This window comes from Benincasa hispida, chromosome 9 (genome assembly GCF_009727055.1).
Source record: "Benincasa hispida cultivar B227 chromosome 9, ASM972705v1, whole genome shotgun sequence".
Taxonomy (NCBI): Eukaryota; Viridiplantae; Streptophyta; class Magnoliopsida; order Cucurbitales; family Cucurbitaceae; genus Benincasa; species Benincasa hispida.
In genome coordinates this window covers 6,702,693-6,719,307 of record NC_052357.1, presented here as the reverse complement: position 1 = coordinate 6,719,307, position 16,615 = coordinate 6,702,693, and the positions used below count along the sequence as shown (strand labels likewise).

General features: G+C 31.6%; 1 protein-coding gene across 1 annotated transcript; it reads right to left on the bottom strand.

Annotated features, from left to right (window-relative positions):
• Window positions 1-5,401: 5,401 nt before the first annotated feature.
• Window positions 5,402-7,978, bottom strand: LOC120085837 (subtilisin-like protease SBT1.4). The gene has a single exon (XM_039042052.1). The coding sequence runs from the start codon at window positions 7,925-7,927 to the stop codon at window positions 5,618-5,620; it is 2,310 nt and encodes a 769-aa protein (XP_038897980.1). The 5' UTR covers window positions 7,928-7,978; the 3' UTR covers window positions 5,402-5,617.
• Window positions 7,979-16,615: the final 8,637 nt, after the last annotated feature.

Genomic DNA, 16,615 nt, shown 5'->3' with positions numbered 1-16,615 from the left:
TTTAATCATTCTTCTTACGGTAGTTTAAGTATTGCGCACTTTTAAATTTAAACATTTAGGGATGTTACAATTTGTTATGTTAGAGCCTTATAGGTTGTCTTCTAGCTACTTCAATATCCACATTTCTTTTAATCTTTTTTAAACAAAAGTACAATAAAATTGTTATGTTCTTTTAGAACTTGAAACTAAATTTGGGAATCAGTCTTTTAAACTTTTCACGTCTCTAACTCATTTTGTTTGAAATCATACTCGTATTACTATACAAATATACATATTTCAAGCTACATAATTAATTTTTATTAAAAATCACATTAAAATGAACCTTTTAAAAGTTTAGGAGAAATACTAAAAGATCCATTCTTTCTTTTTTGTTTGACAGATGATCAAATTTTTATGTGAATTCGAATCTTACTAAGAGATCTACTCGAGATAAAAAATCATTGAAGGAAAGAACAAGATATAACTTTTGTTCCTTTGAAGCAAGTGAAAATAAAGAAATAGTCAATATAGTCCATTTATACAAAATGAAAAATGGGTTGGAATAAACTCGAAAGTTTATGAGCGAATTTAAACCATTTTTTTAGTGACTAATTGTGTGAAGATGCAACCTTAAGTAAAGGAATAGATAACTTAAAAGCTAAACTATAGTCATAATTGTTTTTAGTTCAACAACATATAGGACAGGAAATTTAACCTTCTGACGTTTCGATCAATAATTTACAGAGTTGAGTAAAACTCGTGTTAAATAGAGAGACCGAGAAGAGGAACAGCCAAAGAAATCTCTATTAGAATCCTATTCAGAAAAGCATTAAAACCAGCAATGTCTTTGCCTAACAATTGATTCAGCTTCTTCACCATGCAATCACATCGGACCTTCATCATCCACTTTCTCATTCGAATTTCTTTAATTGACTTCCAAATCGCCGCCGTTCTCGGCGGCCTTCTGCCCCCTAGGCGGGCCGTCGGCAGCTTCTTCCGCCGCAGAAGGATCCACCGGCGTGACGGACGACGGTGGCCGGCGCGGAGGAGGGATTGAGCCTCCTCTTGCGGCTGAGATTCGTAAGACTGAGCCATTTGGAAGTGTGAGAAAGGTTTGAGGGGCTGTGGCCTTATTTATATAATAAATATCCATTGTGATTTTGGGAAATTCTTTGGACTTTGTGAAAATGAATTTTATTTATTTATTTTGCAAGTGGGTTTTTGTTTAATGAATTATTTAGATTTGGGAAAAAAGAATTAAAATAATAAACTAATATTAATTTATTTTCTATTTATGGTATGAATTAGTACTAGTTCAATTTATTTTTCTTACAAGTTATCACTAGTACTAATTCTTCTTTTAGATTATTTTTTTAAAAATTAAATTTAGTTTTATTTTTTTTTTCATTTGTGCTTTCCATTTTTCTTTCATTTTGTTTCGTGTATTTTTCAAACGTCTATTTTGATCTTTTGTACTTATAATTATATTATTCATACTCATCCTCTAGTCTTTACGTTATATAATTTGAATGCATTTTGGTTAAATTATAATTCATACCCTGAAATTTATCAATTGTTTTAAAAATGGGCTTTCTGAAATATAAAAAAATATTTAAAAATATTTAAATTTTATAACAAAAAGTTCTAAAACTACAAAGTACCTTTGGAACTTTTTGAGCACTTTTGGAACTTTTTGTTATAAAGTATAACTATTTTTTTGGATGGTTCTATTATAAGATTTTTCCTTTTAAAAATGTCCTCATAATTTCAAAAGTTGTAATATTATCCAAAACCTACGGATTGGAAATTGTGTGGTAGATGACATAAAATGAAAATTTGAATCACCACAGGTCATTACCACATATAAGCTCCAATTTATGTTAGTTATTTTAAAGAATTTGTTGGAAATGCGACCAATGTCCCACATTAATTAGATGAGAGAAGAATCATGGATATATGAGTGAGCACAACTATCACTAGTGCTATGAGGCCTCTTGGGATGAAACTAAAACAAAATTACGAGACTTTATGTCCAAAGTGGATAATAGCATACTATTGTGAAGATAGTTAGAATGTCGTTGTCCTTATAAAGATTTGTACTCCAAAAGTAGTTTTGAAACCATTTTTTAAAGTTGAAAGGTAATATTACAACTTTTTAAAATATATGTATATTATTGAAACCGGAGAAAATTTCAAGATATTTTTTTTATAATTTAGCCGACAATTTCATGCTTGCTTACCTTGCCGCTGCTTAGTCCCTACTCTTTTATTATAATTTCTTTAGTTATAATTAAAAATTAAAAATGGATTTTTTTAAGTACAAAAATTGGTTGGTTTTCCATTTGTCAATAAATAAGATTCCTTCCAATGTCATATAGTAATGGAATTCTTAGCAAGAAGAGAAATTATGTGACATTGATACACAATTCACCTAACTCAATAGTTGACTTGGTTCACCTAAATGATGAATGAGACTTAAATCAATTTAATTGAGTTTTAAAAAGTCTTTGTTATTATCTAATATACTCGATATATAGCTCAACTTTATTATTATTGTTGTTTTTTCAGAACTATAAAACTTAACTTTATGATAGAATTTGTTTATCGTTTAGAAATGTCGTATCAATTTTCAACGACAAATTATATGGCTGAATACTTTCTTCAAGTTCGTGGCACCAAAGTTGTATGAAGTAAGAAGCAGTCTTTAAAAAAAGAGTTATTCACTTTGAAATGAAAGAGATTTTGAGATAGTAAAAATATAAGATTACATAAATAAAGATTAAATGACAAAATTTGGTATACCTCATAGATGGGTATAGGTCGTTGATTCCCACAAAAGTTTTAATTTAAACATCATGATTTGGGTTTAGTTTCGATTGGATCCTTATTTACATATTTATTTTAGAGAAATTGTGCTAGATGGTCAAAATAAAATATCTAATCGAAATTAAGCCCAAATCATGATTAAACTTTTAATTAGAAGTAGATAGTGTCAATTTTTCTAGGTGCACAATCCAAATCCATACACTCGGACAGGTGGATATAAGTATATTAATTTAAGGAGTTGGGAATAACTAAAAAAAAAAAAAAAGTCCCCAAAGAGAACTTTTTTTAAAAAAAAAAAAATAATAAAATAAAGTATGTGTGTGAAGTAAAGATATCCAATTTTAATAGGGATTTCCCGATTAGGCGGGGAATGGGGGAGAGAGTGGGGGGAAAAATATTCCCCGTGAGCTAAAACAGAGACAGGGAATGCATTCCCCGACCCCGCCCCCGCCCCGTCCCCCATCCCCCACCCCCCACCCCCACCCCAATTAGCTTCTACATATTTTTTGGTATAGTTACCTAATGTTATGTTTTATTATTATTATTATATAAATACTACATTTAAATTTCAAATTTGATTATTTATTGGGAAAGATAATGAATATGTTTAAATTGAATATTTAAATTTAGATTATATATGTGAATACTTTGATTTTATTTCTTTCTATTAAAAAATTTTAATTAGTTTTTTATGCCAAAATTTGAATAATTTATATTTAAATTCAAATTGTCATGTAAAACTAACTATAATAAACAATTTAGTAATAAAGTTAATTATTTAATTACAATTTGCTCATATTAGTGATTTAAATTACTTGCTTTTTACAAAAAAAAAAAGTAACGGAAAAAATTTCCCGCGGGGATCAACGAATTCTGCGGCATCTCTAGTGTGGAGAATTTATCTCAATCTCAATTCTCCACAGAACTCTACATAAGTTTTTTTTTTTTTTTCCTTCTTTTGACTTTGCTCAAATTTCTGTTTTAAACGGTCAAACTTCTACTTCTAGCTTAAAAGAGTAAGAAGTGGTCATCGATGCAATAGACACGAATAAGGAATAGATCTTGACAAAGAAGAAATACATGAATGAACCAAATCGAAATGATAGAGATTTTTGAGATAGTGGATATAAAAAATTTTGAGATAGTGGATATAAAAAATAGCATGACTTAGAGCTAAATAAAAATTTCAAATAGTTTAAGCATAGTTTCAATATGATTCCAATTTAAAGTTTCTATATGATCACCATGATTTGCCCAATTTCAATTAGTCTATATAGTTTAAAATATTTTCAATTTGGTTTCTAAGGACTAGGAGTAATTTATTTTTGTTCTCTATCATGATTTGTTTGGGGCAAAGCAAAATCAGAAGAAAAGATAGACTTTCAAGTGTTTAAAGTCTCAATTGGTAAGATTTAGCCCAATTATAAAAATTAAATTGTAACTTACAGTATATTATTTAAAATTGAAAATTTAAAGTAATTTTCGATGAAGTATTTTTAGTTTTTTGTTTTTGAAATTTATACTTATATTAACAAGAATTTATTTGTTCTTGTTCATTTCAATAGCAACAAGATGATTTTACTTAAACTAAGAATTTTCTATTATGATTTTCATCTATTTTAAAAAGAAACACTTAAATTTTCAATCAAATTGTAAAAACATTAACAAGTTTTTGTAAATATAATAAAAAATGTAACAAAACATATAAAAATTTACAGGGAAAATAGTATTAAAAAAAAGCTTACCACCTAAAAAAATTAAGGATAATTGTTTTAAACGGTAAACCTGCTGAAAATATTTACAAGTATAGCAAAATGTTACTGAAGTCTATTGCGGTCTATCTGATAGATAGTGTCCAAGATCTATCGCAATCTATCACGGTCTATCGTTGTCTATCACAACATTTAACTTAATAAAAAAAATCTCTCTCTCCATTCATTGGGAATTCCAAATTTAACCCTATTTTTGGCATAGAACAAATCTATTGGTTGTGATTCCTGAAGTATGTGAAGAGGACAAGACAAAATGCACCTTCTTTCTTGGGTCTTTTAAACTCACTTGGCCATATGGCTTTAAGCATATTAATTCCAAAAGCAAACTTAGTACTGAGAATAAATAACTTAAAAATAAAAAGCCCTAAAAAGAGGAGGGAAAAAAGTTTGCAGATATTTCATCTTCATCCCAAGAACTCTTTCCACTATCTTTTTTGCCTTCCAAACAGAACATGGATACAAACACTGTTTAAGCTTCAAAATTCAAGAAACAGTTTCCTTTTTGAAAACTTTTTCTCGGACTTTGATGCTTACGTGTACATCTACTAATCTCGTAAATAACTCTCTTTGTCCTACAACATTATTGCTAAGAAAATTCATAGGATATTGTAATTGGCCACGATAGATGAACTCATTCCCAAATCTTTTGTTAAACTCATAGCCCCAATTAACTAGTTCTCACCCGACAATTGTATTTCAGTTTTCAAAGAGCAAGAATCCATTTTAGTAGAGGAGCCTATTTAAAAAGTCATTCCAAACATATTCTAAATCTATATTCGGGTTCTCTTGAGGATCATCATGAAATGTAGCCATTGTTTTTCAGATTTAGAGATGAAGTTACCATTACGATTATTATAAAGCTTAATATATTATTCCATATGAAGAGGATTCAGAATAATCCAAATGAACAGTGCAATCTCCTCACATTGTACTGTACAGAAGGAGGAGCTTTGGTGGTAGCCCACCTACAATGGCGGAAACCACCAAAATATTGCACTATTAAATATCCTACTAAAAACTCAAAATCAACAAAACCCAACTTACATTGAAGCTATGGATCCAGTGTTGAACGAGACAGCAATTGGACTCCTAACATTGTGGCTTCCATCACTCCATTGAATTGATCCGAAGCTTGCTGCTTCCACGAATCCACTGATTTTTGTGAATGTAATCTCATAAGAATCTGTTGTCTTCTCTGCATTGAAGCTCAGCTTGTTTGGAACAACACTGATTTCAACTCCTTGTGGAGCTTCTACTTTCACTTCATAAACAACATCACTTTCATCTCCTACATTTGTCACTGTTCTTGTATATTTCACCACGTCTTCGCCGTTGAACACGACAGCGAATGATGGGTAATTCAGGTTGCCAGGATTGCTTAGTTTGTGCTCACATAGTTGGGAGTATGAAGAATCCTTCACGAAAACAGCTATTTGTTTAGAATCGTAACCAATTGAGCAGAGAAATGAAACGTAATCTTGAGGGCTGATATCATAAATCAGGCCTGGATTCAGAGCTTTGTTGGGATCGATATGGCCGGCGCCATGGACGAATGGATTTGATTCTTCGCTTGTGGAGAGATCTTTGATTGGGCTGCCGGAGCTGTCCAAAGAGTAAGAAGTGGTGATCAGAGCAGATTTGATTGCAGCCGGTGACCACGTCGGAAAAGCCTTTCGGAGCAAGGCGGCGACGCCACTGACGTGAGGGCAAGACATTGAAGTTCCGGAGATGATATTGAATTCGACTCTTCGAGGATCGATGTTTAGACCGGTCGGACTGCTGTAGCCGCTCCAGCTGGCCAAAATGTTAACTCCCGGAGCTATGACGTCTGGTTTTAAAATCTCCGCTGTCCGGTAGTTCGGACCACGACTAGAGAAGGCGGCGACTCTTGGAGCTGGCGGCGAATCGCCAATGACAGTTCCGCGAAACACGATTATAGCAGTTGGATTCGGATCCGAATGGATGTAGTCTCTAAGCTTGTTGCCGGCGATTTCTCCAACCATTGTTCCCGGAATAAGATGGGAATCTGCTAAAAGCTCTTCGCCGTTTTCTTCAGTATTGGCGAGTACCATACCAAGACCGCCGGCAGATTTCACTGCACCTCCTTTGGCGACTCTGGCGTTCCCTCCTCGATCGCACACGACGATTTTCCCAGCGACTTTCGATGGATTGAGGGATCCAGAGTAACAATATCTGCTACCGCAATCTCCACCGTAGACCAACGGAACCTTGGAATCGCCAAGAGGATCGCCCGAGTAGAGGGACACGCCGCTGAAAACCCTACCGTCTCCGAGAATCACATCGGCAAGAAACTCTCTGTCGATTGTGGAGGCACCGACGGTGAGGATCCAAGGAGCGATGTTCACAGCCGTGTAAGGACCAGGACCGGAGTTACCAGCGGAGCAAGAGACGACAATGCCATGCTGCATTGCGCCAAACGCTCCAATTGCAATGGAATCTCGATAATACGCTGGGGCACGGCCGGAGGATCCGACTGAGAGAGAGATGATGTGAACTCCATCGGCAATCGCCTGATCCATAGCGGCAAGTATGTCAGAGTCAAAACAACCAAATTCCCAGCAGATCTTGTAGGCAGCGATACGAGCTCTACTCGCCATACCTCTGGCTTCTCCACGAGCGTATTGGAAAAAACTAGCATTTTTAACAAACGAACCTGCAGCCGTAGAGGCCGTGTGAGTTCCATGGCCTTCCGTATCCCTAGCAGATTTGAAATCCGAAGAACCATTAAACGATCTTCCAAAATTAGACGCGTATCCGTAAAAATACGCTCTCGCACCAATAATCTTCCGATTACAGAACGACGCGGAAAAGCCCTCCCCAGTCTCGCATGTGCCTTTCCAGCTTGCCGGAACCGGAGACAAACCTTCGTCGGAGAAACTCGGCCTCTCCGGCCAAATTCCAGTATCAAGAACGCCAATAATCACATCATCGGCATAATTCGTGTCAGGCCAGAGCCCTAGGTTATCCGCTAGACCCAAGAAATGAGGCGTCCGTGTCGTATGAAGCTGACGGATCCGATCAGGAATCACCGAAATAACACCAGGAACATGACGCAGCTGGGCTGCCTGAGCAGCCGTGAGTCGTGCGGAGAAGCCATTAACGGCACGTTCGTAGTTGTAAAGAAGCTTGGTCGGATGAGGAGAAGGAGAGAGTGATTCGAGAATGGAAGAGTGCCAATGATGATGAGAGGAGAATAAAGAAGGCTTCTCCGACTTAGAGACGTGAACGATGAATGTCTCTTGATTTTCCGGCGATCTTGAGAAAATTACAGGGGCGAAACAGAGGATGAAGAGGAAGAAAAGTGAAGAACAGAGATGGGATTTCGCCATTGAAGAGCCTCTGTTCTGCAATTTGGAGATGAGACGTACGAAGGCCACTAGAGAAATAAATAAATATGATAAATCCATTACAACTTTAAACGGACAATGTTATTCCACGTCAGATTATTCTTTTTTTCATTATTATTTAAAGATTTATTAATTTACGTGTCAACTAAAAATATTGTTTTTTTCCTTTTCCAGATTTTAAATTATTGGCCCAATAATATTATCAGGCCCATACTTTTGTAACATGTGGGACCCATGTTGTAAAATCTAGAAAGAAGCAACCAATGAATGGGTGACACGACTTCAGATTAAGGGATCTTTATGGACAGGGGAAGAATCCTCTACATAACATAAATCATGATAAGGCCTCAAGAGTCAATTTTCAAAAATACTTTTTTTTTTCTTTTGACATTTCTTTTTCCAGATATACATGGTTTTTTATTTAATTAGATATACTTGAATATTTCGTAAATTATAGAAGAATAATTATCACTATATCACACATTGCAATAATAATAATTTTATCACAATAATTTGTGTAAAAAAAAAAATATGATCAATGATTACGGATACTGCATAATTCATTCCATGAAATGAAGACTTAAACATTGGGCTGTTTTTTTAAAAAATTGTAATAGTTTTAAACGACAAAATTACTGTAAATATTTTTAAATATAATAAAATGTTAATGTGTATTAATGATAGACAGTGGTAAAGCGATAGACACTTATAAACATGTAACACTAATAGGACACTGATAGATGTCCATAATGATATTTGCTATATTTGTAAATAAGTTGACTATTTTCTTATAATTGAAAACAATTCTTAAAAAAAAAAAACAATAATTATGCATATTTTTCTCCAAAATTTAAAATATCAAAACTAGAGGTGTCTAGTAAGTCGTAAATATTAAAAATAAATAAATATTAAAAGAAAAACAAATAAATTAACATATACTAAAAAAATTAATAAATTATAGGATAGATTAAATCAATGACCTGACGGTAATAATAAACTACTTATATATCGAGTCGTCTATTATATTGTCATATTACATATTCAACTAAAATACTTGAAATTAACTTTCATGAACTTACCCAAAAACGATAATTATTAACTTTAAAATTATAATCAACAATATAAACAGGTTTTTTTTTTGTACCATCTATATCCATGATCCATTAAAGTGAAAAGGAAAGGAAAATATCTAATGTACTAAAATATGATGTGAATTTGAGAAGCACAATAGTACTAAGTGAGAACACGGATATAGAGAAAATATAATATAATCATATATAATACATAATACATAATAAAATAAATAAATAAATAAAATACATAAATATATAAAATAAATAATAAAAGTAAATAAAATAACAAGAATGTATTGCTCCACTTTCTCTCATCTTTTTGGATTGTTCATCAATATGGTGTCTTCCAAAACCCACAAAATGTCACTATTTATAGAAAATTTGGCAAGTAAGATGTGGATTACATGGACACTAATCGTGTGTAATCTTCAAACACATGGATAACACATGGAGTAATGAATAAGTGACATATGGCCAATAGACACAAATAATGAGTATCTATATTACACCTAATTTAACATATTTATAATACTCCCCTTAGATGCCCATTATATATGAAATATGTCTAATTAAAACCTTACTAGGAAAAAACTCATTGGAAAAAAGAAAATCTCAGTGAAGAAAACAAAGTACATATTTCATATAATCTGATACTCTTAAAAAGTATAGTTACTCCCCTTTATAGAAACATCACTTGCGATCTCTGAGTTGCCGCATTCCAATGTCGTTCATCAGTTTTTCAAAGGTTGCAGTAGATAATGCCTTTGCAAATAAGTCTGTTTGGTTATCTTTCGAAAAAATTTGTTGTACGATGATGTCGTCGTTTTCTTCAAGATCATGAGTGTAGAAAAGCTTCAGTGAAATACTTTTTTTTTTACTATTTTCTTTAATATATCATCATTTGATCTTAGATATGCTTGTTGTATTGTCTTCGTATAATATCATTGGAAGATTTTGACTAGAAGACAAACCACGTGTTCTACGAATGTGCCGAGTCATTGATTTTAGTCATACACGTTTTGTACTAGCCTTGTGAATTGCAATAATTTCAACATGATTTGAGGAAGTGGTTGTTATGGTTTATTTCACCGATTGCCATGATATAGTCGTTCCTCCAAATGTGAACAGATAACATGTTTGAGATCTAATTTTATGTGGATGAGATAAATATTTAAAATCTACATAACCAACTATATCAAATTTTGATTTTTTTTTTTTAATATCAACCGTTCCTTAGAGATAACGAAGTATATTCTTAATTCCGTTCCAACGTCTTTTTGTTGGAGAAGAATTATATCCTTGCTAATAAATTTACTGAAAGTGCAATATCTGATATTGTATTATTAGCAAGATACATAAGTGCATCAATTACACTAAGATATGGTACTTCAAAACCAATAAGTTCTTCATTATCATCTTGAGGTTGAAATATATCTTTCTTCACATCTAGTGAACGAACTTCCATTGAAATGTTCAATGGATGTGCTTTTTCTATATGAAATATTTTCAAAACTTTTCCTTTATAAGTTGACTGATGAACAAGTATCTCATCTGTTAAATGCTCAATTCGCAAGCCAATGCTAAATTTTATTATTCTGAGATCTTTCATCTCAATTTATTTCTTAAGATTTTCTATTGTCTTTGAAAGTTCTTCAGGAGTTCCAATTATATTTAAGTTATCAGCATACAGTTATAATAGCAAATCCTGACTGTGATTTCTTTACAAAAACACATTGGCATATTGGATTGTTTTTATATCATTCTTTCAACAAATATCCACTCAGACGATTGTACCACATTCATCCCGATTGCTTCAATCCATATAGCGATTTCTGCAACTTTATTGAATACAATTCCCGAAAATTTGATTTATATGTTTCAAGTACCTTAAATCCTGCTGGGATTCTCATATAAATATAATTATTAAAAGATCTATATAGAAATGTTATGACTACATCCATAAGATGCATATCGAGTCTTTCATACACAACCATACCAATTAAACATCTTAGTGTAATTGCATCCATCACCGAGAATACGTCTCCTCATAATCAATACCAAGTCTTTATGAAAAACCTTGTGCAACTTGTCTTGCTCTATATCTTGTGACCTCATTATTTTCATTTCTTTTTCTCACAAATACTCATTTGTATCCCACAAGTTTGAGACCTTCTAGTGTTCAAACTATTGGTCCAAAAACTTTACGTTTTGAAAGTGAGTTTAATTCTGCCTCGATTATTTCTTTCCACCAAGTCAATATTTTCTATGTCGACATTCTTCAACAAATTTTGGTTCATAATCTTCATTTTCATATATAATATCAATAGTAATATTATACGCAAAAATGTTGTCAAGAACTACATGAGTTCGGTTCCATCTTTTTCTTATCATGAAATAGTTTATTGAACTCTCATTATTATTTTTATGCATTACACCTTCATCATTAGTCATGTAATGAATTTTTTTCATAGGCATTTACATTCTCAACCAAGTCTTTTTTACTATTATTTTTTTTCGAGGATTTTTATCTTTCGAACTCACTAGTCTACCACGCTTCTAGTGTGTACCGACTCATTAATGACAACTTGTTGTGTTCGGATATCAATTTTCGATGGAACATTTGTAGCTGGTATATGTGGCTTAGTTACTTTCTTTGCATCTATAAATGTATCTGGTAATTGATTTTCTATATTTTGTAAATGAATTATTTTTTCTGAACTTCAAGTTCACATGATCTGTACGGGGATCCAAATGAGACAATAACGATACATTCCATGTAATTTATTTTTCAAATTTCTCAATGCCTCCCCCTAATATTGGAAAATTTGTCTCATTAAAATGACAATCAACAAATCGTGCAGTAAATACATCACCCGTTAGGGGTTCAAGATATTTAATAATTGATGGGGAATCATATTCAACATATATTCCTAACCTCCTTTGAGGACCTATCTTATTGCGTTGTGGTGGAGCAATTGGAACATATACTAAACATCAAAAATTTCTCAGATGGAAAATATTTGACTTATGACCATTAGCTAATTGTAATGGCTAATACCTTTTATAAGCTACTGGCCTAATGTGTACAAGTTGAAGGGATTGGAATTTTTCACAGTGGAAGCAACTAAATGCATCGGTCTCCAAATTTCATTTGACAGAACATACAAAATTCAATGTGACAGAAGCAATTGATAAACATTATTAAATCAAGCATGCTACTACAGTGAAATGGAGAAATAAGATAAGATATCATTTACCTATTGAAGACAAATTCTTCACGTTTCTCCAATTCGCGTCGTCTTCTCCCGATCTCATAAACACTGCAATTGGACACCACCACGGGGTCTTCCCTATTATTTTCAGGGACAAGAATCGTGCAGAGATGTGGGCTTACACTTAATTTTGGCATGAGGGAAGGAGAAGATTGAGAGAGTTTTTTTTGTCAAAACCATTATGTAGAAAACTCAGAGAGAGTGTGGGACCTTTTTCTCTCCTCCTACAATTTGTTACGTGAAAGTGGGAGAGAAATAAAGGGTGAAGGAGTTATAACTCCCTCCCCTTTAATAATAATTAAATTAAATTCAAACTCGAATATATATATATATTATATCACATATAACATAAACCATAGTTTACTATTCTAATAACCTAAGGTATTAATATGAATCACATTTATATTAATTTTTAACCTATGGTTTTTATATGAATCACATTCAAATAACAATCCCTCTCAACAAACTATATAAATTTAACATGAATCATATTCATATTAATTATAACATATAGTTTTTATGTGAATCATATTCACATAATCAATATTTGAATCATATTCAAATATTTATTTATCTCATAAAACTATATAAATTTAATATGAATCATATTCACATTAAATTTTCACATATATAATTAAGATATGAATCATATTCAAATATTTATTTTCTCATCAAACTATATAAATTTAATATGAATCATATTCTCATTAAATTTTAACATATATATTTTATATTAGTCATATTCATACAATTAATATTTGAATTATGTTCAAATATTTATATCTCCGTATCAATATATATTATTTAATTGTATCTTATATAATTAATTTCCTTTAATTAATAATAACAATTCAAGTTAAACCAAAATTAATTTGATTCTCATCAGTACTCATTGAGCAAATGAGTGGACCTTATGGACCTATAGATTGAAGCTCCAATGATACGAGATTAGTTTGTTAAACTCTTTTAATCAAATTAATCAACATTTATTAATTGTCGGCCAGTCCATTAAAGACCGACAGTTGAACTCTTCGCACTATAAATATATTTCTGTGTCCATTGGATATCACCGATCAAAAGTGTATTGACTCTTTACCAATTGCTCCTAAGTACAGCTGGGTCAAATTATCGTTTTAGCCCTTAAGTTACATCTAACTTCTTAAGTACTACCGATCCCTTTAATGAACAATTAATCATAGTCCGATGCGAAAGTGGGATCAGTCCCACTTTTTAAAATAAAACTCAGAGAACAACAATTATGCATATATCACAGAGATTTACAACATGCTTATGAAACAGTAAAGAAGAGGAATTTAGGGTTTAGAATTATACTTACCCTTGAAGAAGGAATTCTTCACGATAATCCTCCTCGATCCGGTCATGAACACTTCGTTTGAAACCCGATCTTAAAAAATGCAACAACCCAGGTTGGCCACCACCACGAGTCTTCTATATTCTCCTTAGGGTTTGAGAATAACAAAGAGAGTTGTGGGCTTCTCTGATTATTGGAAGAGGGAAAAATATTTGAGAGAGGATTTCTTGTAGGAAAAAAAAACTTCTTGGAATATCTCACCGATGTACCGTGAATTCTTCTGTAAAGAAAATGAAGAAGCAATCGCAATAACTCCCCCCACAATTCAAAATTTTAATTATATATATATATATATATTATAATAATTAACTTATTATATACTATATATTAAACTATATGTTATAATGGATCACACAATGATCTTTTCAACTATCTAATTTGGATTGAGAGGTGGAATCTCTAATTGAGGTCAATTTGGGTGAAAGGGAGAATAGGGTTTGATAGAGAGAGAGTTTTTGAATTCATGAAAAATTCAGTTTGTATCCCCTACTCAAGCTGAGAAATTGAACCTTTTATGTGTTTAATTCATGCAAGCACTCAGCCTTGATGCAATTTGACACTTCAAATTGCATTAAGCCAAAAGCTTAGGTGTCTAATTTAGTGGATTAGTCTAACAAAAGTTGGATTAATCCACTGTCCCAATTAATTGCATACATATTCCAACACTCTCATTTTCAATCGATTCTTATTACAATACACTGTCCCAATTTTTTAATTTTATTTTTCATTTTTCAAATTCATTTTTAATTTTCAGCAAAATCAGAATTAATTTAATGAAATTCAAATATGAAAATTATTTAATTTAGTTTAATTAATTAATTAATAATTTAATATAAAATATTTAATTAATCAAACACCTAATTGATACATGAATCCTATTCATAAATTTCAATATTTAAATCAATATTTAAATATTCTAATCTCTCCAATTATGTTTAATTTCAATAAATTATATCGTATATAATTTATTAAACCCTAAATTGAATTTGAACATTTCAAATTCAAAAATGGATTTTTACATAAAAAAACTATCTTTAGGTCCTATATTTTAAAAATGTCTATACATTTGAATTTTTTCAAGAAAGACTTTTAATATTATTTTTGGACAAATTTACCATTTTTTTATTATTTTTATTCCCGATTTTTATATATATTTCCCTATTTTCAAAACTTTCTTAACGATGAAAAGAGAAATTGGATTTATTATGGAAAGAGAAGATTCATTTGATATGATTTTTTTTCTTCATATTTTCAAATGGAGAGAGAAAATGCATTTATTTGTTGAAATTTGTTCCTTTCTTTAATTTAATTGGAGAAAGAAAATACATTTAATGATTTTTTTCCATTTTTATTGGTTTCACGTTTTTTTTTATGATTCATTGTTATTTAAAATATACCTCATAACATTTTGTTAAGAATTTGAAAATGTTATAATCAATATATAAAATATACCACAATATATAAATTCAATGCTTGACATAAATCTTCATATAATACATTTATTATGGAGAGAGAAAATGCATTTATTATGATTTTTTTTCCTTTTTCAATCGTAGAAATAAAATGCATATGATATATTTTTTCCATTTTCATTTGGAGAGAGAAAATGACATTAAATATGATTTTATTTTTCATTTCGTTTTTCATGTTGATTTTTATTATTATGTGAAATATTTCATTGTTTGTTCACTTGTATATGTAATATATTCCGTTATTTATTTGTACATATCAATTTATTGGGGTTTTTTTTACTGATTAATGGTTATTTTAAATATACCTTAGAACATTTTGTTAGGTATTTGAAAATATTATAACCAATATATGAAATATACTACAATTTATAAATTAGAGATTGACTCAATGCTTGACATAACTCACAATATAAACCAATATATGAAATATACTACATAATATAAATCTTCATAAATTTCATTTACACCATAGTATATATATCATAATACAATAAGTCTAAATAAAAAAAAAAAACCCGCTCATTTATATCAAATAAACAAATACATATACCACAATATATATCAAATTTCCTACAAAAGCTAAAAAAAAAGTACATATATATCACAGTATATATAAAAAATAGAAAACAAACACAGTCCATCTTCATATGGGGGTTTATAATACATAACTTTCCATCTTCATCTCTTATTCTGCTTTAACCATGGCCACCACAGATCTCTCTTCTCGTCGTCATCGACCGAATTTGCTCGCCCTGTCGTGCCGTCGACCAAATCTGCTCAACTTGTCAACATTGATTCACCTCCACACCGTCCACGCCATCAATTTATCCCAAGTCCTCCGTGTCACCTCGTGTTGAGCCATCAATCCGCCCCACACTATCGTCTACCACCTACAACTCACATCGCCGGAAGGAGAAATGAAAGGTTTTTTGTTATAACAGTTTTCTATTTTTAGCTTTCTGCTTCCACCTTGCTGAATTGTAGTAAGAGTGGGTTGCTATTTTTTCTCCTTTATTTTCGTGGATGTAGTTTAGCTACTATTTAAGCTTAGCAGCATTATCAATAAAAAAAAAATTGTTGTGCAATTTTTTTTGTTCTCAACATTTTGGTATCAGAGCCAAGATGGTTTTGATTTTTTCAAAGCAGCAGTCTTTGAAACTTTGCAGCAAAATGACTACGGAAGGAAATAAGAATGAAGGAAGTTTTGTACAGCAGGCAATTCCACGTTTCGATGGTCATTATGATCATTGGAGCATGTTGATGGAAAACTTCCTTCGATCCAAGGAATTGTTGAACCAGCTAGCGAATTGTTGCAAGCAGAAGCCCAGCGAAAGAAAAATGATGAGATGAAGCTGAAAGACTTGAAAGTAAAGAATTATCTCTTTCAAGCCATTGATCGTACAGTTTTAGAAACCATTCTCAAGAAGAACACTTCTAAAGAAATATGGAATACAATGAAGAAAAAGTTTAAAGGCAATGCA

Bases quoted from the DNA above. Each gene is read 5' to 3' on its own strand.
- LOC120085837 (XM_039042052.1), bottom strand. From the start codon at position 7,927: ATGGCGAAATCCCATCTCTGTTCTTCACTTTTCTTCCTCTTCATCCTC.